Here is a 23380-nt window from a genome sequence, read left to right on the forward strand (position 1 = left end):
CTTGGATTACCATGGAGCAAAGACAAAAAGCCAATTGGAAAATCTGCCAAGAAAAACTTCTTCCAAAACAATGAACATCCTGTAGAAGACAAAAATGGCATTAAAAGGAAAAGCATACCTTACCCTTGGGATGAGGCCAGTTACCAGATTATCGAATATATTTCCTGTGAAGGGAGGTATAACATAGTTTATGGCTACCATTTCAGACTCCTCCATGAGTTGAGATATGGCATGGACACTCCAACACCCTAGAAATTCAGCATCCCCTATTTTCTCCTGCCATCCCTCATAGACTCCAGCATTAAGTTGAAGGCACGAGGTCCATATTAGTTGGCTCAACATAGGTTAATTAAACTATTAGTGGAAGAAGCCCTCCATACCTCCACAATCCCCATAGCATGGGAAATATTCCAAAACATGACAACAGAAGATGATATAAACACCCTCACATATGATCTCAGTCCTTGTGATAGTGAGGGGGAAGAGTAGCAAGGGGGAGAAGGGGAGGAAACTGAAGAATAAACAGAGAAGGAGGAAACCAAGACAAAGGAGGAAGACACCAAAACAGAGAAGGAGGAAACCAAGACAAAGGAGGAAGACATCAAAACAGAGAAGGAGGAAGCCAAAATAGAACAAAAGGAAACAAAACTAGTAGAGACAGAGAAAAAGTCAAAAGGAGAGGATAAAGGGGCAGAAAAGACAGAAGTGTTTCCTGAGATCCTAGAAAGGGAGGTAGCAGCTACTCTCGCTACCCTCAGCACCCCAATTAAACCCAAACAAAAGAGGAAGAGGCAGACCTCAATGTATTTTAGGGATCGGAAGAGCACAAGGATCAAACAAGGGAAGCCCCAACCTTCTTCTAAAGTGCCCATTGTAATTGAAGATTCACCCACTGTCAAAGGGGAAGAATCTCCCTCTAAAACCCCTATCACATATGAAAGAGGGACTCCCAGATCTTCCACCTGGAAGGAAAGAGTGTAACTACAGGACTCAAAAACAGTTCTATAGGAGGCACAAATTGTTCTACAGGAGACCCTGTCAAGACTACAGGAGAGTGAAAAACATGAAAAAACACTAGAAGGATAGTCACAAGGGAAGGAGGAAGCAACAGAACCTCAAGAACTTGATCCCCAGCCTAGTTTGGGCTCTTACTACAATCTTCTTGCGTGGGGAAGAATCATTCCATAGAAGTTTGCAATCCCACTTTTCTTTGAGGGAGAAAGAAAGAATAAGGAGCCATAGGTGGATGCAAATCGCCAAATCCAAGGGAGCAGAGGATATTGGCCACATGGAGAACAAGCTTAGAGAAATGGGTAGGGAGTTAAGTGTTGTAAGACACAGAGAGGCAATCACAAAAACACACTTGGAAATAGAAAATGAATTACTTAGAAGACAGCTGCAAGAGAGGGAGACACAACTAGCATGCATGGCTTGCTGGTCTATGGAGGCATTGCAGTGCAGAACATCAGCAAAATCATATGGATTATACCTCAAGGACCAATGGCTGTAGTTTTAGATAAAGACTTTAGCACGGAGAGGCACAATGCCTTTCCAAGATTATAGACAGTTTATGGACCTATGTGACCAAATTTCATCAAAAGACAAGGAAAAAATAGCAGAGTTCTATTTGCATAACATGGCCCTCACCGATATGAATGTGTGGGACCCAAATGCTAGGCTAGGGTACCTACAACTAATGGCCATGGCATCATGGATGAATCATGAGGAATTAAGGGTAGCAGAGATAAGGAAGTTGATGATAAAGGAGTAGAATGAGCCCTTTATGATCAAAGATGAGCCATCAGACCCCATGGCTCTCATCAGCACACACCACCTGCTTGCAAATAATCCCCAAATTTCCCCTAAGTATTTCAATGATCAGGCTCAGGCCATTGCACATTTTGAGGACATGGAAAGGTTACTTGGGGATGACTGTATTCATGCTTGTATGAGGAGGTGGAAAAACCTACCACACAATTTGTAGATCAGGGAGTATCACACCCCAACAAGGGTGAAAGAAGCATTAAGGAGAGTGCCAGTGTATAAGCGCTCTATGTAGAATTTGAAGGTCAATTGGATTGGCCTCAAATTTAGTTCCCCACTACTACTAGGCATGCTAGAAGGTAGAAAAGAGGAGGAAGAAGAAGAACAGTGGGAAGAGGTGGACAGAAAGGCATGATTCCATGACAAAGAAGAGGACCTCACATCAGAAGCATGGGATGTCAGGGAGGCCATCAGGGCCATCAAAAATGAGGAGATGGATTGAGTTGCTCAGAGGATGAGAAACACCTTCAGTAGGGGGGTGATGATGAGCCCCATAAATGGGTAATTATATGGGCTCATTTTGCCTCCTAACACAGTTTAATCAACCATTCCCTTAGCCTATTGCATGTTTTTTTATTATATTTATGCTTATGGAGTGAGTTGGGTTGGTCATTATGCCATGGATTTTAATATGTGTTTAATGCAGATTTTTGTTGATTTTTTGAGATAAAGTCAAACATTTAATGGAAAATTGGCAACAATAATTCGAAGTAGACAAGGGAGAGGATTTATAGGAGGGTATCCCCCTCATTTATGACTCCCCACTTCGAATTCTCCATCATGCAGCTCAGAGCACAAATAGCCACATCAATGCACTAAGAGGCAGTCGAGCAAGTGGAGGATAACTTATGTTTATCCCAAGTTTTGGGAGCCAAGCATCCCTAATTTTAAAGAAGATATTGGGAGCTTCAGTTGTATAAGTAGAGAGGCCTAAGGCCTCGTTAGGAAGTTAGTCAAATTTTCAAATTTTTATTGCATCTTTGCTCTGCTCAACTTCAAGCTTACTTTTGTTGACAATTTCATGTAATCCTATTATTATTTTGATAATAAAGATGAGATCCTCTTTCAGCTAGCATTGAGTTACCTCAGACAGCTAAAACTCTTGGGTTAGGGCCCAATCCAAGTAGCCAAGCTCCTCTTGCTTGTATTTATATGCTTTGTTTCAGTTTAGGAATTAGTTGCTGTTAGATAAATCTCTTTCTTGGTTAAGAATAGGTTGTTGTTGGTGATTTATAAGGTTGTTTCCATTTAAGTTTTCTATAGCAGGTCGAACAGTGATAGAAAGAAGATAAAAAAAGGCCATCAATAGAGCCTTGGCCTCCTTTCCTCCCCTTGGGACCATGAACTAAAGCCAAGACCCTCTTGCTTCCACAAAAACATAGATTTTCCTTCTCCATAGGACTTCTAGTGTTGCAGTTTGTTAGAAGGTTAATGCTTTTCTTTAGATCTATTTCACCATTCTCATTTATGTCTTGCGATAAGTTTCCTTCCATGTTTTTTCTCATTATATCATTTTTTCAGCATTTCTTTCCATAGCTCATAATCTAGATTAGCTTGATGCAAAATTCTATTTTTTTTATGTACTTAGTTTCCTTGCTTCTTAATCTCATTGTTTGATTTTTAGTTCTCTTGCAGAAAATCTCTTCTCACAACAAGTTAACCAATCCACCATCACAATTTCTCTTTGATCTATGCCTCACAGGTCGCCCAGAGTTCATTTTAAATCTGCCTTAGTTTTTTGCACTTTTTCGTGTACTTTCCTCTCTTTCCTTGAACATATCCGACCATATTTCTCTCTCCCAATCATTCTTGATGGACCTAGACACCTTAACACATCATCCTAGCCTTCAACTACCCTTTCCGCCCACTTTCCTACCCCTAAAACCTCCAAAATTGCTCTCAACATCCTCCTATAGACCTCTTGTAGATCCCCTGCAGCCTCTAGATTTTCCTGTAGGCTTCTTTTTGAAGTCCGATTGTGGGAAAAGCCTCCAAAAGGCCACCTAAGACCTCCTAGGACCCATCCACACCATCCTACACCTCTGCAAATCCCAAAGTTTCCCTCCATCGCCACCTAATCACTGCCACATTCACAATCAAATAAATTACATGCATGGCAATTTCACATAAAAATCCAAAAAGATTTTTTTTTTCTCATTTAATTCTAGAAATAGCTTGAGTAGATGTTGTTTACTTCCTGAGTAGGTAATGGCATTCATTTCATGGTTTTTCATCTCTCTTTCTACAAAAGTAGGATTAGTTGGTTAAGTAGGGTTTGTTAGGTTTACTTTACATTTCAGTCTTCTTTTCCTTTCTTCAAGTAGAGTATCCTTTGTAGAGTAAGTTTTTCTTTCTTTCATCACATATAGAGCTTCTTCTGGAATCCATAGAAGTTTTCTTGAGCTCCTAGTGATCTTGTGTCAGCTGACCAAGTGATAGCCTGCAGTAAAAGCTAGTACTTGTGCATACAACACCATCGCTTCCAAGTTTGTTACGAACTACCGGGTTGATAAAAGTAAAGTAGGAAGCCCAGGAATTGCAGCGTTATTGCTGCAATACTGGTGCTCACCAGATTCAGGTTTGGAGGCAGAAGAATGCCTATGTTGGGTGAATATTTTCTTTCTTCAAAACTTGATTGATGATAATTGTGAACCTGACTGATGTCGAGGATTTTAGTTTTCGGATCAGAAGGATGATGGACAAATTACTCACAAAAAACACTGTCTATTCCCCAACACTCCCATGAGGTAGTCTAGGCCTAGGCCCATACAGGTTCTGATACCAATTTGAAATTAAGGATGGAAAAATTATGACAGAAATGGTCATCTCTTAGTTGAGACTAGCTCAACCTGAGAGTGCTTGCCTACAAACCACTTTTATTCACTGGCAAGAAAGTCTGTACATATATAAGGTTACAAGTTTGTTGAGGAGTTTGAACAAATCCCTAAGAAATAGGATCTGAATCCTAAATAAACACCACAACTTGACTAAGACACCGCAATCACAGGAAACATCTAATAATAATACATTCTAGAATAATCTACATTTCTCCATTAGTTCCAAGTTTTTCAACTCTGCGACGTATGAAATTGGTAAGTTCAAAATAAATTGTTATAAAATATTTATTTTTATATATATTAGAATTGGATAAAAGGTTTCATATTGAATAGTGGGTGTAAGTACAATTATCATTCTACCTTAGAATCTCCATTGTCCATAATAACCTTTTAATTTCCTATAATTGTTGTTGAACATTGCTGAATAAAAAAAATACATGTTGTAAGTGTTCTTGAACATTGTCGAATAAAAAAAAACTACAAAAATTGTTGTTGTGATCTAAGAATGGACAAAGCATACCTCGGTAATCAGTGGAAAATGTATTCATAAACCATTTTTATGTTGTAATATAGAGAATTTAAAATTTTCAAGAAGAAGTAGAAACAATTTTTTTTGGGAAAAATACTGAGAGGGGGGGGGGGGGTGAATCAGTATTTTCAAATCATTAACCTTTTCAATTTCATATCCAGATTTTTTACTCAACTTTACTAAATGGAACCCGCATATGTACGCGACTGTTATGTAGACAACTAGCGTATATCGAGTAAAATTTACTTTTCAGTTAATTCATTATTTGTTTAACATTAGCTAGTGTACCAGTACCCATTCAACATAAATTAAATAGTAACCAGGTCCAGTAAGAACAAAAAAAACCATCGTGCATAAGAAACACATCAACACACATGAACACCAATATTTTTTAAGTGCAAACCCAATGTGGGAAAAAGACACTATTGTTGTCGTCTCTATCTTCTTTTTATTATAAATAAAAACTTCTTACAATCTTGTACTAGTGTAGACTCTTACCAGCATGCAGGCACCCACTTGCAAAATGCTACAAACTTCTCTCATTCTCCAACACCTATTGGATGGGAGCTCCAACCCCCTATTCTTGTTTACTAGCACCCACTGGAAGGGAGCTCCAACCCTCTAATTTGATTTACCAGCTACCACTGGAAGGAAGCTCCGAATTACTCATTGAAGGCGCCAACCCTCAATGCCTCTATGGACCCACTGTGAACCACGTTTGATAAATTTTCATACTAGATCCGCCTACTACAAAACATCACAACTATAGGACACATTTTATCAAATTTTCAAACTAGACCCACTATCTTAATTTAAGCCCAAAACCGAATATCAAAACTGAAAATGGATCACTCCAACTTAATCATTGTACCAACCAATCACTGAACCAACTAAATCAACCAATCACTGAATGAATTGAATCAACCAATCATTGAATCAAATGTAACCCAAACCAATCAAAACAACCAGAGCAATTAGATCACTATAACAAAGTACTAATATTGAACACAAACACTGCATCAACTTACTGAATCAACTAAACATCTTGATCAATAAAATATCATAATATATACACTACTTTACTGTATAAAAACCGTGTGTATACACGACTTCCATGAAGCATACTCGCATACCGATCTCAAAACGTTGAACCCTGAAACTAAACCATTATCACTCTGAAATAAATATTGAATTATACATAGATCCACTACATCATTCTGAAATAATCATAGAACCATCACTGATCTCCAATCACAAAGAATTACTAGCTTCATCATTCTTCAATCAATCAATCCTCAATCAAAACATCATGATTAAGCCTAGATCATCAAGTAAGACTTCATTGATAGACATTAGAAACAAAACAAGACTGATTAAACTGATCAGACATCTTTTTCAACAAAACCCTAGTTTATATATGTGTTTTCTTCAAAAAGATTCCACGTGTATATGTGCTTTTCAGGAAACAAACGTGCGTATAGATCTGAATATATACATGACTTACCAGCATTAAACATGCATGTGTATGCACCTTTCAAGTTATCAAACCTGCATACAAATCTGCAATTGTTGGCACAAACCTTCATTGCATAACATAACTTTAGACATACCCATATATCGAAATACATAGAAAAATCACACATCAAGACACTATCATCACTGATCAAATCAACCCATAATCAAAATTTTCATTTCAAATCTATTGGATCTCATCTATCATCAAATTCCCTGGTGCAATTGTAGTTTTAGATTGTTGGGTTTTGTTATATTCTTTCCACAACTAGCCAGAATAGTTAAACCGGGGGGTTAGAGGGGGGGCGGAGCCCCCCCTTTGTTGCACCGATGCATAGTGAGGGGGTCACAGGGGGGTTGAGGGGGGCAGTTAGGCCCCCTCTATGGGGTCTGGGGCAGTGCCCCGAGGAATTTTTTTTTTTGGACCCATGGTTTTGCCCATGGTTTTGTGCATGGTTTTCGCACATGGTTTTAGGAGCGATGGCTTTTGATCCATGGTATTGGATATTTCAGCATGTATATATATGAATTATAACATTGAAAGGAATATAATGAAAAATCAATCTTGTAGTCCCGGTTTTGGAATCAAGGGGAAAATCTTTATGTATATTTGTTTTATGTGTTGTGCTCCCTCTATTGTTTATCTTCTATCTTTTAGAATTCATATGTAGGTAACTTCTGTACAAGATTAAAACCTACATTTGGTATCAGAGTTGTTTTGGTTTCAAAGGGATGCCTTTGTTGCTGAGGGGTTTCACTCAAGCCTGTGCTAGACCCTGTTCAGTGGGAGATCTGTGAGATCGATTTTGGTGGTGGAAGAAGATGGTGAGTAGTGGAAAGATAGAGATCGAGAAATTTAATGGTCAGAGTTTTGAGTTATGGAAACTCAAGATGGAGGATCTGTTGGTGGATAAATATTAGTGGATCATAGTATATCTAGGTACTAAAACAACAGGAGTGTCCGATGAAGAATGAAAGAAGTTGGATCAGAAGGAAAAGAGTACAATATGATTATGTGTCTCAGATTCAGTATTGTTGAATGTATCAGGGGAAGCTACTGCGAAGGAATTGTTGGAAAAGTTAGGGACTTTGTACCAATATAAGTCTCTAGTGAATAAATTGTTCCTAAGGAAAAAGCTGTATAACTTGAGCATGAAAGATGGAGACTCAATGATAGAGCATCTGAACGCATTTAATACTGTGGTAAGTCAGTTATTATCTGTTGATATTAAAATTTCAGATGAAGATGTGCATCAGTTTTTTGAGTTCTCTACGAGATTCATGGGATAGTCTGGTTATTGCAATACATAGCAATGCAACTGCCTTGGAGTTTGATGAAATAGTCTCATCCTTACTGACGAAGGAGATGATATGGAAAAATATGGAGAGAAAAAATGGTGATGCCTTGTCTGTACGAGGATGTTCCCAGAATAGAAACAAAAATAAGTCATTGAGTGGGAGATCTAAATCTCCAAGAAAACCTATAAAAGTGTTCCAGAAATACGAAAAGGAAGGGCACTACAAAAGGGATTGTAAAACTAAAGCTCCTGTCAAAGGGAAGGGATCTGATGATGCTCCTTCTACAACGGTAAAAACCAGCTCAGATGAAGGTGGGGATGTGTACTTGTCTTCTTCTTTAAGTAGACATGTAGATCATGAGGCATGGTTGATTGACTCAGGTGCATCCTTTCACTTCACTCCCCATAGAGAGTGGTTCTGCGAGTCTGAGAAATATGATGGTGGTGATGTCTTCTTGGGGGATGACAGGAAGGCTAGAATCATTGGTCATAGAAAATTCAAGTTGAAGTTGCAAGGTGGAAGGATTAGAACACTTTCGAGTGTTCTGCATATTCCTACATTAGCTAGAAATCTGATTTATGTAAGAAATCTAGATGATGCAGTGGTAAAAACAGTGTTCGAGAAAGATACCTAAAATATGGTTCGGGGAGCACTGGTATTGATGCCAGGAGTTCAGATTGGAACTCTGTACAAGCTCCAAGGTAGCACTGTTGTTGATGGGTGCATCCATTCTGTGATTCCTGAAAGTGGAGAAAAAAATCTAATGGTCTTTGGAGAAAAGACCATGCTATGGCATCAAAGGCTTGGACATATTGGAGAGAAGTGCCTTCAAATACTTCATGGTAAATGTATGGTAGAAGGTATGACTAATAGCTCTTTGAATTTTGATTTCTATGAAAATTGTGTATATGGGAAGCAGAATCAGGTGAGTTTCCCCTCTGGTGGTAAGAGGGCGAAATAGATATTATAGCTTGTGCGCAGTGATGTGTTTGGACTTGTGAAGGTTCCATCACTGGGTAAGTCTATGTCTTATGTATCATTTATATATGACTTCTTAAGGAATACATGGATATGTTTCCTCAAAAGGAAATCTGAAGTCTTTGACAGGTTTAAGGAATTTAAGGCTCTGGTGGAAAATCAAACAAAAAAGAAGATAAAGGTGTTGAGGACAAATAACGTTGGATAGTTTTGCAAGAAAGAATTTGAAGAATTATCTAAGAAGTGTGGTATAGCACGGTAGAAGATTACTCCATACACACCTGAGAAATATGGACTTGCAGAAAGGATGACCAAGATGTTGATGGAAAGGGCAAGAAACATGCTTAGTGGTGCCGGGTTAGGACATGAATTATGGGCAGAGGCGGTGGAGACTGCATGTTACTTCGTCAACAGATCACCCTCATCAACTTTTGAGGATAAGACTCCACAAGAGGTATGGACTTGTAAGAAATCCTCTCTTTCACATCTAAGGGTATTTGGATGTGATTCATATGTACATGTTCCAAAGGAGAAAATAACAATGTTGGATAGTAAATCTGAAATGTGCATCTTTATTGGGTATAAGGATGGTTTAAAAGGCTATAAGATTTGGAACCTAGTAACAAGGAAGGTTTTGTATGGCTAAGATGTGGTGTTTAGAGAGGTGAAAGATGTTATTAAACATGAAGTCCCTTCAAAGGAACCTGAGAAAATAGAGTTTGAGCTTAAGGAGAAAGAATAAGACTCTACAGCAGAAGATTAATCAGAAGATGAAGAGCCACAAACTCTGGTTGTGAGAAGATCAGTTCGAGAAAGAAGGCATCTAGAAAGGTATAGTCCATCTGATTTCTATTCAATTTTTTCTTTATCTATTACTGATGATGATCCCAGAACTGTGAAGGAATCAGTAGATTCAAAGGATGGAAAACTCTGGAAAGAGGCCATGGTTGATGAAATGGCATCTTTGCACAAAAATGAGGCTTAGGATTTGGTGGGGTTGCCAGCTGGAAAGAAACCCATTGGCAGCAAATGGGTGTTCAAGAAGAAGACAAATGCAAAAGGAAAGGTGGAGAAATACAAAGCTCAGTTGGTAGCAAAAGGTTATTCTCAGATGTCGGGAATTAATTTTGGTGATATTTTTTCTCTTGTTGCCAAGGTAGCTTCTATTAGATTACTTTTATCCGTTGTTGTTGCTTTTGATTTTGAGGTAGAATAGATGGATATGAAGACAACATTTCTTCATGAGGATCTGGAAGAAGATATCTGCATGAAGCAACCTGAAGGCTTTGCAGTGACGGGTAAGAAAGAACTAGTATGCAAGTTAAAAAAGTCTATGTATTGGTTAAAACAGTCACCAAGGATGTGGTATCACAAATTTGATAAATGTATACAGGGACTTGACTTCACTAGAATCAAAGAAGATCACGGTGTGTATTTTAAATTAATTGGTGACCATGTTATTTATATGGTCTTGTATGTGGATGATATGTCTCTAGTTGTAAATGAAAAAGAAATTATCTAGGATTTGAAGACCCAACTGTCCTTTAAATTCGACATGAAAGATCTTGGTGTTGCAAACTATATTTTGGGCATGGAAATTAATAGTGATCGAGCAAAGAGGTAGCTCTAGTTAAACCAGAGGAAGTATGTCAAGACAATACTATAGAGGTTTAATATGTAAGATAGTAAATCAGTGAAGGTTCCTATTCTTGTAGGTGTAAAGTTATATGTTGAACAGTGTCCCAAGACACAAGAAGAGGAAGAGGACATGTTCTGTGTTCCATATGCAAGTGTAGTCAATAGCCTGATGTATGCGATGGTCTGTACTAGACCAGACATTGCACATGTAGTGGGAGTATTGAGTAGGTTTATGTCAAAACCAGAGAAGGAGAATTGGACAAGCGGGTTTTCAAGTATTTGCGTGGCATTGGTGATTATGGTTTGTGCTACCAAGGAAGACCAAGATTGGACAAAGTTTTAGATATTTGTGGCTTTGTTGATGCATACTGGGCTGGAGATCTGGATCAAAGAGGATCTACAAGTGAGTATGTGTTTAACCTACTTGGAGGTGCAGTCAGTTGGATGAGTAAGAAACAATATGTAGTGGCACTATCGACTACAGAGGCAGAATACATGTCAACCACTCATGCAAGCAAGGAAGTAGTTTGGTTGCAGATATTGTGTTCAAGTATGGGGTTAGTACAGGGAGCTATAAGGATATACTGTGACAGCCAAAGTGCAATTTTCTTGGCAAAGAACCCTGCTTATCATTCAAAGACAAAGCACATTGATGTTCAGTATAACTTTGTGAGGGATATGATAGAAGACAAACAGGTGTTGCTAGTAAAGGTGGACACTTTGAAGAATACTGTAGATGCATTGACAAAATTTGTGAGATCTGAGAAGTTCTCTTGGTGTAGAGAAATAATAGGTGTTGTAGGGCTGGATAAATGACTAAGCTCTCCTGTGGCCCCCTGTGGAAAGAAAACAAGAAGTGGGAGAATGTTGGGTTGTGTTATATTCTTTCCACAACTGGACCCATGGTTTTGTGCATGGTTTTCGCACATGGTTTTGGGCACGATGGTTTTTGGTCCATCGTATTAGATGATTCGGCATATATATATATATATATATATATATATTTATGTATGTATGTATGTATGTATGTATGTATGCATGTATGTATGTATTGTAACATTGAAAGGAACATAAAGAAAAATCAATCTAGTAGTCCCGGTTTTGGGATCTAGGGGAGAATCTCTATGTATATTTCTTTTATGTGTTGTTCTCTCGCTATTATTTATTTTCTATTTTTTAGAATTCGTATGCAGGTAATTTCTGTACGGGGTTAAAACCTACATAGATCTAACAAATCATTAACATCCCATTACATGCATACTTGCTTCAGATCTAACTATTCATGAAATATTCACCACTTGCACACTTTGATCTTCATCTCCTTATATAGCATAGCCCTTATCCAATATCATAGGTCAAAACCATACTAATTTCAATGGTATTCTTAGACGAGATCAAATATCCGTTTCTGGGATCAATACCATATGTCAATACCATGGTAAAGACCCATGGTATTTAGAATACCATGGTGCGGAATATGTACACACCTTTCTTCTTCATATCCACGTGTGTACATGGATTTTCTTTATAGAACCCGCATATACTCTACTTTTCTTCACCAAACCTAAGTGTGTCCATGAATTTGCTTCATAGAACCCGCGTACATGAATTTTCTTCATAGAACCTATTGACATCTACATGAAGTAGGTTGTCATCAAAGGACAACTCATCAACTAGGTTTCCATTAAGGAAAAAACATTAGTCATAATGCCAACAAGTTCCCTACCAAATTCCTTTAATACTCATGATTGAGTATGCATTACATCCAAAACTTGATCTGAAAAAACCTTGATTACCCTCTGTCATTCTTATCAAAGTTATTCATTGACATGCTAATGTGTTAGTAAATAGTGAGGATCACTTCAAAATATATATAAATAATTTGTTCTTAGTTGTTTCATGTTTTTTTATTTTTTTATTTATTTATATTATTTTCGTGACAATTTATACAACCAAAATCAAATGGCATTTGCACATTATTTCGCAACATTTGTGGATCTGCCACAAAATGTTCAAACGATAATAAAATAAAAATAATTTAATATGTGAAAAAAAAACCAAGTTCTCCCCGCCTGTGAGTTTTTAGCTACTAAGCTCTCCCCTCGCGTGAATTTTTGGCTCGGAGAGCTTTACTTATCCTAAATTAAATAATTTATTATGTGAACATAACTAGAATGGTGGTGGTTGCTGATGATGATTTTATTATTATTATTATTATTATTATTATTATTATTATAGTATTGTTAACCAATATTGAGTTTTATTTATATAAATTAGGATTCAACAACTTAGTTAGAATCCGTTTTAGTTTCCCTGGATCTAGGTGGCCCCACGACTACATTTTCTCACTCCAAAGCACCCAGCGTGCAACTCCCACTGGCTCATCATCCTCACCATGTGTCATTTACTCCCCCTCTTGCGAGACAACTACCCTAGAATAGGATATCTCCATCTCTGCATCCTGCCATTAAATTTCCCATTCTCATGTTCATTACCCTTGATAGACTACATTCTTCTTCCGTCATTCGCTTCAATGAACTTTTTGGCATCATGTCTGCAATCTTGCACTGTGTGACCATGAAACAGGAAAGGGGAAGAGGCAAGCACCCCGATAGAGGGAGAGTTCGTGGGCACCGTCCCACCAAATTCGATGATACTACTATCGCCACCATGTTTTATAGGGGTATTCCTGACTTGATACACAAAGAAGTCCTAGCTATGGAGGAAGGTGAATTGCACCAGGGCTACCCAATGCCTTGGTCTCTTAGGAATCTCCTTTCATGCCATTTAATGAATGTGCCCAAGAGAAAATAAAAGCGGTTGATTGGATTATTGAGCTCTTTGCTTAGCAGAGCCATAGAGTCTCCTCTCTTCGGCATATTGTTAGAGTCCTTCGCCTGGATTTTCCACCCAACACCCCTCCACTCCTTCCCCAGCCCCTTACCCATCCCACTCTCCACCAGTTGGCTCCTCCTCCCTGCCCTTTCCTTACACCCTTGTGGCTCATACCCCTCCTCCCTAGGCTCTCGTCCCTTCAATAACTGACCTGGCTCTGTCTCCTCCTTGCCCCAACCCCTTGAGTTGCTTCATCCTATAGGAGAATTGAATGGATACAAGCACAATTCAGGCTCATGGCACTACCCAAGTGCAATGCGTTTCCAGCATGGCTACAATGCAGTTTTAGTGCGGCATAATTTAACTATGGAGAGCATGGAAACTCTTAGGTTGGCTCTCTCTCCACATTTTGATTTCTCTTCAGGTCACCTATGTTCCACCACCTCGAAGGCGAACAATTCAGAGACCAATGACGTTTTGGCACACTTTTTGGCCCACTATGCATGAGAGCCCCATGGCTCATCTAAGCTCCTTTCTTTGGTACACTATGCATCATTTTGTTACTTCATGCAACACCTACACTATCTCAATTCTCAAATGCATGATTTTGATCAATAGTTATTTTGTAATTCCAACAACAAAACTGCAAGGCTCTGGTTTCTCCCAACTAGGGTAGAGTCCTTTTGCTCTTTAACTATGGTTTCCTCCTTCATAGGAAAAAAAACACTCTTAATTATATTCTATGTAATTTCTCGGTTGTTAATATAATGTGAATATATTTACTTACAAAAAGAAGAGAACTAGTCTCAATTAATTAGATGAAATCAAAAACAAATTATTTATAACAATTTCCATACTTTTATATATATATATATATATATATATATATATATATATATATATAGATATATACACACGATGTTTTGGGTTGAATGTTTATATTCCTTTTGTTTCTCTAATTACGCCGTAAGGCGTTTCCCTCTGGAAACAACTCCCCTGGCTGTTGCGCTGGCACAATCTGCACCCTATAATCGATTGTTAGACGATTAAAACATTTTACACCGTTGGATCTGGACCGAACTGACTCCTTAGTTTATGCCTGGCCACTGCTAGGGAAAACGCCCAGTGAGAAGAAAACCAAATCTTCCACTGTAATGCCTGGTATGAGCCCTACGCGCGGACGCCTGGAATTCCTTTTAGCGAATGATGGTAAACTTGAGATATTGGCTTTCCTTACCTTTGCACTGGGGATTCAAGCTAGGTTTGTGGATCATCCTATTTTTGTTACAGATCATGGCTGCCGCTGTCGGAAGGTTTATGGGTGCTCAGGGGACTTCGTTCTTCAGAAACGGAGAAATTCGCTGAAAAATTCGCCAGCCAGGAGGAATGTAGCAGTGATGGAGGTGTTTTCTTGATTTGGGCAGGCGATGTGTTATCTGGAACATCATCAAATGGCGTGCATCATGCTGGTATACTTGAAGAATGGTTTGGATTTCATTGGTGGAATGAACATGTTCCGATCCTAGTTCTCACCATAGTCCTTATTTTAGTTCCGTTGGTGTCTTTCAAGAGAGTGGGTAAGTCTGCGTTTCTCATCCTAATAAGCATTTTTTAGCGCTGATTTTCAGATATGTCATATTTCATTTGGGCCTTTTCACAGCTATCAGGGATTTAAATGTCTAGAGTCTGTCAAGAGAGTGGGTAAATCTGCTTTGCTCATCCTGATAAGAATTTTTTAGACTGGATGTATGTCCCAGAATGGCGAGTTAAGGAATGTAACATTTGAGATTATTATATTTTCTGAATTAACAAATTCAACAAGGTGACCTCTTGTGTGTTGCAGGGTCTTATTGAACCACATATCCCACCACATTGATCCTCATTTGGGCCTTTTCACAGCTATCAGGGATTTAAATGTCTAGAGTCTGTCAAGAGAGTGGGTAAATCTGCTTTGCTCATCCTGATAAGAATTTTTTAGACTGGATGTATGTTCCAGAATGGCGAGTTAAGGAATGTAACATTTGAGATTATTATATTTTCTGAATTAACAAATTCAACAAGGTGACCTCTTGTGTGTTGCAGGGTCTTATTGAACCACATATCCCACCACATTGATCCTTGGCCATCAATATCCTTGGCCATAAATAGTCCCATTTTCACCTATACAAGCCAATCATATTGGAAACATGAGCCCTAATCAATCCAGAATCCTTTTCCGAGAACACACACAAACACATCGAGAGAGATTAACACATTGAGATCAACATGGCTTGAAATTTTAACATGTAGAATTATAATCAGCAAAAGGAAAACCATTCAGAAGATCTTTTAAATCAAGTGAGATAAATACTGTTCTCCAATTTTAAATATACATGCAAAGGGAGGCATGCATGTAAGATTAAAGAAACGCCTGCTGACAAGCTTCATGTAAGCCTGGCATTATCTCTGTATTGAAATTACCACGTCTTTTATTGGATGTTTTTTGTTCTAGTTGAATTGACAATAAGGCTTTGGATTTCTTTTGATTGAGCAATAGGCTCACTTATCCAATCCTCATGAACTCGTATTTGCACCAAGAGATGCAATGCACATTCTACAACCAAGGTGGGGTTAAGGAATGTAACATTTGAGATTATTATATTTTCTGAATTAACAAATTCAACAAGGTGACCTCTTGTGTCTTGCAGGGTCTTATTGAACCACATATCCCACCACATTGATCCTTGGCCATCAATAGTCCCATTTTCACCTATACAAGCCAATCATATTGGAAACATGAGCCCTAATCAATCCAGAATCCTTTTCTGAGAACACACACAAACACATTGAGAGAGATTAAAGTCATGGCTGGTCACCTGTAATCACAACATTTTCAAGATTTTCCCCATGAATAAGGCTGATATGCTTTCCTCCAGGTCGTTCTCGGCTGCGACCATATGATGGGAGTGGCTCTATAAGAGGCCAGTCTTTTGGATCCTGCCATATAGAGGGATCAACATGGCTTGAAATTTTAACATGTAGAATTATAAACAGCAAAAGGAAAACCATTCAGAAGATCTTTTAAATCAAATGAGATAAATACTGTTCTCCAATTTTAAATATACATGCAAAGGAAGGCATGCATGTAAGATTAAAGAAACGCCTGCTGACAAGCTTCATGTAAGCTTGGCATTATCTCTGTATTGAAATTACCACGTCTTTTATTGGATGTTTTTTGTTCTAGTTGAATTGACAATAAGGCTTTGGATTTCTTTTGATTGAGCAATAGGCTCACTTATCCAATCCTCATGAACTCGTATTTGCACCAAGAGATGCAATGCACATTCTACAACCAAGGTGGGGTTGGGGCGATCTCGTCATGTGTCTGTGCTCATGCGTGTGTAATAATGCATTGAATCTAAGGGTGCATTGAATATAGACGCTGGCACAAACCCATCTAAAGCCAGGTTTAGTATTCATCTCGAGGTTGCATGTCTCAGGGTTCCAATATTTGATATTGGACCTTAAGCTTCACTTCACAATCTCTGAGATATTGGACCTTGAGCTTTGCTTCACAACCTCTTAGATTTTGGACCTTGAGCTTCTATTTGCAACCTGGATGTGCATAACAGGCCTGGGTTTAGAATCTAGATGGGTTTGTAATGGAAGTAGTCCAGTCCTATGGACTCGTTCTGTGAACTAGGCCCTTCAACTGCTTGTTGAAGTCTGGCCCTATATATTTGTAGGGTGATTTAGTCCCCTCAACAGCTTGATTCAAGCAATGATCTAGATTATATTATTTAGGTAATCTAGTCCCTTCAAAGCTTGATTAAAGTAATGATCTAAATTATATTATTTATTTTGGCTTTGTTTAACTATTTTATGTTTTGGTATTTTGGTTGGAATCCAGTTATATAATCGTCAGTTAGATTGTGGTCTGGAATTATCTAACATGTGTATTTGATTACATAAATAAATTCAACATCATGAAAACTCTCGGAGCTCTCGAGTCAAACTTTTAATTTTCACCAATCTTTATGAGATTTAGAGCAAAACTGATCGGAAATAAGTTCGCAAAGCTTCACAACGTAAAAAAGTTAGACTATTGCATTTATAGTTAGAGTTCTTTCAAGGATACATTAGAATCCAATGATGTCTTACCTGAGATCCCAGAATGAGTGCATCTTTTCCCAAGTACAGAGTGATGTTGCTTGTGAGATTAAAACTTCCTGTGACCCACTTCCCTGAGGTAACATTAAGCTGTGCCCCACCCTTGTCTGCAAATAATTTCAGATAACCAATGGCCTTCTGAAAGGCTCTGGTATCCATAGTCTTCCCATCACCCACACCTCCAAAGTCTTCAATGGATACAATCTTCTTCCTTCTGCCATTCATCCTAAGAAAACCTGAACAACTCTGCTCTTCTGCTTCAAACAATCCATGATCCCTCAAGTCCTCAGGCTGATTGACCCACGAGGGAAGATCCATTCCAGTCTTGGTCTGAACCAGCAGCACAACTAGCAACGTCAATAAAAGAATAAAGAGAACCCGAGGTGCCCTTGAAACCCATTTAAGCTTGCAAACAGTCTGTATTCCATCGTTATAGGAGCATGGCTCTTGTTTCTCTGAATCAGTCGTCATTATCTCCTGCCACGCAACATATAAAACCCTGGGTATCTCCATAAAAACATTAGCTAGAAATCACAAATCTCCATAGCTTCTTTGAACGATCAATAAACATGAAACCCATGCAAACAAAATCCCCGTATTGCACTCTATGGTATGATACCCATTCGTCAAACCCCTGTTATTCTGATGGTGCAGAGATGTATTTGTTTGTTTTAAAGGGAAGTTACAATATATTATTTACATTGAAACGGTCTGAATTCATAGCTTGAGACGTGAAGCAAGGCGCTGTCTGCTGAGAACGGAGAGAAATCGAGGCGGGCAGACCAAATTAAGTCCGCAGGTGGCGGGTGCCTATATTGATGTGTTCATTTCCATGAATTTTCAGATTCTTTGAGATTCACTTCTGCATTATCGGTTGCACTTGCTGTTTTATTTGTTGTGATTACGGCTGGTATTGTGATTGTAAAGTTGTTCAGTGGCACTGTCAAAGCACCAAGATTGTTACCAGATATTGTGGATTTTACTTCGTTCTTGAAGCTTTTCACTGTGGTACCAGTTATTGTGACTGCTTACATCTGTCATTACAATGGTATGGATTATTTTCCTCCATCTCTGGCCCTGCAGTGTAGTACCATTATGTTATAATGAATTGTGATGTCTTTGTGCCATGCAGTTCATTCCATATACAATAAACTTGAGGACCCTTCAGAAATGCAGTCCATTGTTTGCACATCATTGGCATTGTGCTCAATTGTATACACAAGTACAAGCTTTTTTGGCTTTCTTCTATTTGGAGACCAGACCATGGATGATGTCCTGGCAAATTTTGACACCAACTTGTGAGTTCCCTACAGTGTTGTGCTGAATGACATTGTTCGTGTGACCTATGTTATACATCTGATGGCGTTCTTTCCTCTCATTTTTTTTTGCCCTAAGACTTAATCTTGATGGGCTTGTCTTTCCAGCGAAAAAGCATCTTGTTTTGGATAATAAGTGGTTCATTTTGATCACTGCTGGGTTAATTGGAATCGTTTTCCTTGGGCATCATTCATACCAGGTATCTGGGATGCATTTCAATTCACAGGGGCCACAGCAACAGTTTGTATTGGGTTCATCTTCCCAGCTTCCATTGCTCTCAGGTAGAAAAAAAGTTGTTTTTAATTTCTGGTTTCGTCTTTCACATTGCTTGTATGTAACTTCTAACCTCAATTATTTTTTAATTGCAGAGACACCCATGGAATCTCAACCAGGAAGGACATATTCATCGCATTGTTCATGATTTTTCTGGCAGTAGTTTCAAGTTCAATTGCTATAGTGAGTGACATTAATTCTTTGTTCAACAAAAAGGAGGAAGGCCCTCCACGATCTTGAGAATGATTTTTTATGAGGAGCAGGTGGTGCACATACATATAAAGATTATTTGGAACAGGACAGAGAAAAGAACGCTGATTTGGGAATTTGCTTGTAGAATTGTGAAGAGTGGATAAACTTGTGTAAAGCCTTGTATCATCCTGCCATGGTTGGTCGGCCTTCTAGTTAAAGATACTACTATATTTGTAGTTGTAAACATTGAAAAGGAATATAGTTGATCTCGCATCAATGATTGAGCGATTCAACTAATCATGCATGAATAGTTCAGAGCCTGTCAAGAAGAAGATTGAAGGTCTGGTTTCTGTCAATAATACTCAACCGCACATAAGTTTGAGGTGCGCCAAAATGCATCCCACTGTGTGTGATGATCCCATTGCTCTTCAATAACTTATCACAATCTTCATCCTCCCTTCCTTCACATTTTAGCCCTGCAAAAGCTGCATTGATACAGACAGCCAGAGTAAGAGTAATTAGTCCATTTTGCCAAGTATTTTCATTTCAACCATTTAAAGTAGAGACATCAACTCAGTTCCACCATTCATTGATGTCTCTACTTCAACAGACAGATAGACTCATTTGAAATATACATACCTTACAGCTATTAGGGATTTACATGTCTAGAAATTGTTGTAATTATATGAGGGGATTCAACATATCTTGGGAATGTCACATACTGATGGCATCTACTTAACGATTTGTATGACTTTTCATGTTGCCCTCTTAGAAATGGCATATGGAATATACATTCAAGGATGTGGATCATGGGTTATTCCTTAGGAGTTGTGATGTTCAAATCTTGATGCCTATATTGATGTGTTCATTTCCATGAATTTGCAGATTCTTTGAGATTCACTTCTGCATTATCAGTTGCACTTGCTGTTGTATTTATTGTGATTACGGCTGGTATTGTGATTGTAAAGTTGATGAGTGGCACCGTCAAAGCACCAAGATTGTTACCAGATATTGAAGATTTTACTTCGTTCTTGAAGCTTTTCACTGTGGTACAAGTTATTGTGACTGCTTACATCTGTCATTACAATGGTATGGATTATTTTCCTCCATCTCTAGCCCTACAGTGTAGTATCTTAGAGTTCATTAGTTGAATTTGCATTTAAAATTATGTTATAATGAATTGTGATGTCTTTGCGTCATGCAGTTCATTCCATATACAATGAACTTGAGGACCCTTCAGAAATGCAGCCCATTGTTCGCACATCATTGGCATTGTGCTCAATTGTATACACAAGTACAATCTTTTTTGGCTTTCTTCTATTTGGAGACCAGACCATGGATGATGTCCTGGCCAATTTTGACACCAAGTTGGGAGTTCCCTACAGTGTTGTGGTGAATGACATTGTTCGTGTGACCTATGTTGTACATCCGATGGCGGTCTTTCCTCTCATTTTTTTTGCGCTAATACTTAATCTTGATGGGCTTGTCTTTCCAGTGAAAAAGCATCTTGTTTTGGATAATAAGTGGTTCATTTTGATCATTGCTGGGTTAATTGGAATTGTTTTCCTTGGGGCATCATTCATACCAAGTATCTGGGATGCATTTCAATTCACAGGGGCCACAACAACAGTTTGTATTGGGTTCATCTTCCCAGCTTCCATTGCTCTCAGGTAGAAAAAAAGTTGTTTTTCATTTCTGGTTTCGTCTTTCACCTTGCTTGTATGTAACTTCTAACCTCAATTATTTTTTAATTGCAGAGACACCCATGGAATCTCAACCAGGAAGGACATATTCATCGCATAGTTCATGATTTTTCTGGCAGTAGTTTCAAGTTCAATTGCTATAGTGAGTACCATTAATTCTTTGTTCAACAAAAAGGAGGAAGGCCCTCCACGATCTTGAGAATGATTTTTTATGATGAGCAGGTGGTGCACATACATATAAAGATTATTTGGAATAGGATCGAGAAAAGAACGCTGATTTGGGAATTTTCTTGTAGAATTGTGAAGAGTGGATAAACTTGTGTAAAGCCTTGTATCATCCTGCCATGGTTGCTCGGCCTTCTAGTTAAAGATACTACTGTATTTGTAGTTGTAAACATTGAAAAGGAATATAGTTGATGTTGCATCAATGATTGAGCGATTCAACTAATCATCCATGAATAGTTGAGAGCCTGTCAAGCAGAAGATTGAAGGTCTGGTTTCTATCAATAATACTCAACCTCACATAAGTTTGAGGTGCACCAAAATGCATTCCACTGTGTGTGATGATTCCATTGCTCTTCAATAACTTATCACAATATTCATCCTCCTTTCCTTCACATTTTAGCCCTGCAAAAGCTACATTGATACAGACGGCCAGAGTAAGAGTAATTAGTCCATTTTGCCAAGTATTTTCATTTCAACCATTTAAAGTAGAGACATCAACTCAGTTCCACCATTCATTGATGTCTCTACTTCAACAGACAGATAGACCCATTTGAAATATACAACCTTACAGCTATCAGGGATTTAAATGTCTGGAAACTGTTGTAATTATATGAGGGGATTCAACATATCTTGGGAATGTCACATACTTATGGCATCTGCTTAACGATTTATCTGACTTTTCATGTTGCCCTGTTAGAAATGGCATATGGCATATACATTCAAGGATGTGGATCATGGGTTATTCCTTAGGAGTTGTGATGTTCAAATCTTGATGCCTATATTGATGTGTTAATTTCCATGAATTTGGAGATTCTTTGAAATTCACTTCTGCATTATCAGTTGCACTTGCTGTTATATTTGTTGTGATTACGGCTAGTATTGTGATTGTAAAGTCGTTAAGTGGCACTGTCAAAGCACCAAGATTGTTACCAGATATTGTGGATTTTACTTCGTTCTTGCAGCTTTTCACTGTGGTACCAGTTATTGTGACTGCTTACATCTGTCATTACAATGGTATGGATTATTTTCCTCCATCTCTAGTCCTGTAGTGTAGTATCTTAGAGTTCATTAGTTGAATTTGCATTTAAAATTATGTTATAATGAATTGTGATGTCTTTGCGCCATGCAGTTCATTCCATATACAATGAACTTGAAGACCCTTCAGAAATGCAGCCCATTGTTCGCACATCATTGGTATTGTGCTCAATTGTATACATAAGTACAAGCTTTTTTGGCTTTCTTCTATTTGGAGACCAGACCATGGATGATGTCCTGGCCAATTTCGACACCAACTTGGGATTTCACTACAGTGTTGTGCTGAATGACATTGTTCGTGTGACCTATGTTGTGCATCTGATTCTGGTCTTTCCTCTCATTTTTTTCCCCTGAGACTTAATCTCGATGGGCTTGTCTTTCCAGCGAAAAAGCATCTTGTTTTGGATAATAAGAGGTTGACTTTGATCACTATTGGGTTAATTGGAATCGTTTTCCTCGGGGCATCATTCATACCAAGTATCTGGGATGCATTTCAATTCACAGGGGCCACAACAACAGTTTGTATTGGGTTCATCTTCCCAGCTTCCATTGCTCTCAGGTAGAAAAAAAGTTGTTTTTCATTTCTGGTTTTGTCTTTCACCTTGCTTGCATGTAACTTCTAACCTCAATTATTTTTTAATTGCAGAGACACCCATGGAATCTCAACCAGGAAGGACATATTTATCGCATTGTTCATGATTTTTCTTGCAGTAGTTTCAAGTTCAATTGCTATAGTGAGTGACATTAATTCTTTGTTCAGCAAAAAGGTGGAAGGCCCTCCACTATCTTGAGAATGATTTTTTATGAGTAGGTGGTGCACATACATATAAAGATTATTTGGAACAGAACCGAGAAAAGAACGCTGATTTGGGAATTTGCTTGTAGAATTGTGAAGAGTGGATAAACTTTTCTAAAGCCTTGTATCATCCTGCCATGGTCGCTCGGCCTTGTAGTTAAAGATAATACTGCATTTGTAGTTCTAAGCATTGAAAAGGAATATAGTTGATCTCACATCAATGATTGAGCGATTCAAC

At 38.3% G+C, this 23380-nt stretch overlaps 1 protein-coding gene and 3 pseudogenes across 2 annotated transcripts; 3 read left to right on the forward strand and 1 right to left on the reverse strand.

The window, feature by feature from the left end:
• Window positions 1-20290, forward strand: part of LOC149207096 (amino acid transporter AVT6A-like) — a 35683-nt pseudogene extending 15393 nt beyond the window's left edge.
• On the reverse strand, window positions 15840-18447 carry LOC149207097 (putative polygalacturonase). Its single transcript, XM_089395663.1, has 3 exons — window positions 17593-18447; window positions 16308-16428; window positions 15840-16201 (listed from the first exon to the last, which is right to left on the reverse strand). Exons 1-3 carry the CDS (start codon window positions 18112-18114, stop codon window positions 15921-15923), a joined length of 924 nt encoding a protein of 307 aa, XP_089251789.1. The 5' UTR covers window positions 18115-18447; the 3' UTR covers window positions 15840-15920.
• Window positions 20158-22480, forward strand: LOC149207098 (amino acid transporter AVT6A-like; annotated as a pseudogene). The gene is made up of 4 exons (XR_016253049.1): window positions 20158-20185; window positions 20269-20472; window positions 20588-21053; window positions 21141-22480. The product of XR_016253049.1 is annotated as an amino acid transporter AVT6A-like (transcript).
• On the forward strand, window positions 22109-23137 carry LOC149207099 (amino acid transporter AVT6A pseudogene; annotated as a pseudogene).
• The last annotated feature ends 243 nt before the right edge of the window (window positions 23138-23380 follow it).

Source organism: Pinus tabuliformis, chromosome 1_2, assembly GCF_031772625.1.
Source record: "Pinus tabuliformis cultivar Carrire ecotype Pingquan chromosome 1_2, CPIR1, whole genome shotgun sequence".
NCBI classification, from domain to species: Eukaryota; Viridiplantae; Streptophyta; class Pinopsida; order Pinales; family Pinaceae; genus Pinus; species Pinus tabuliformis.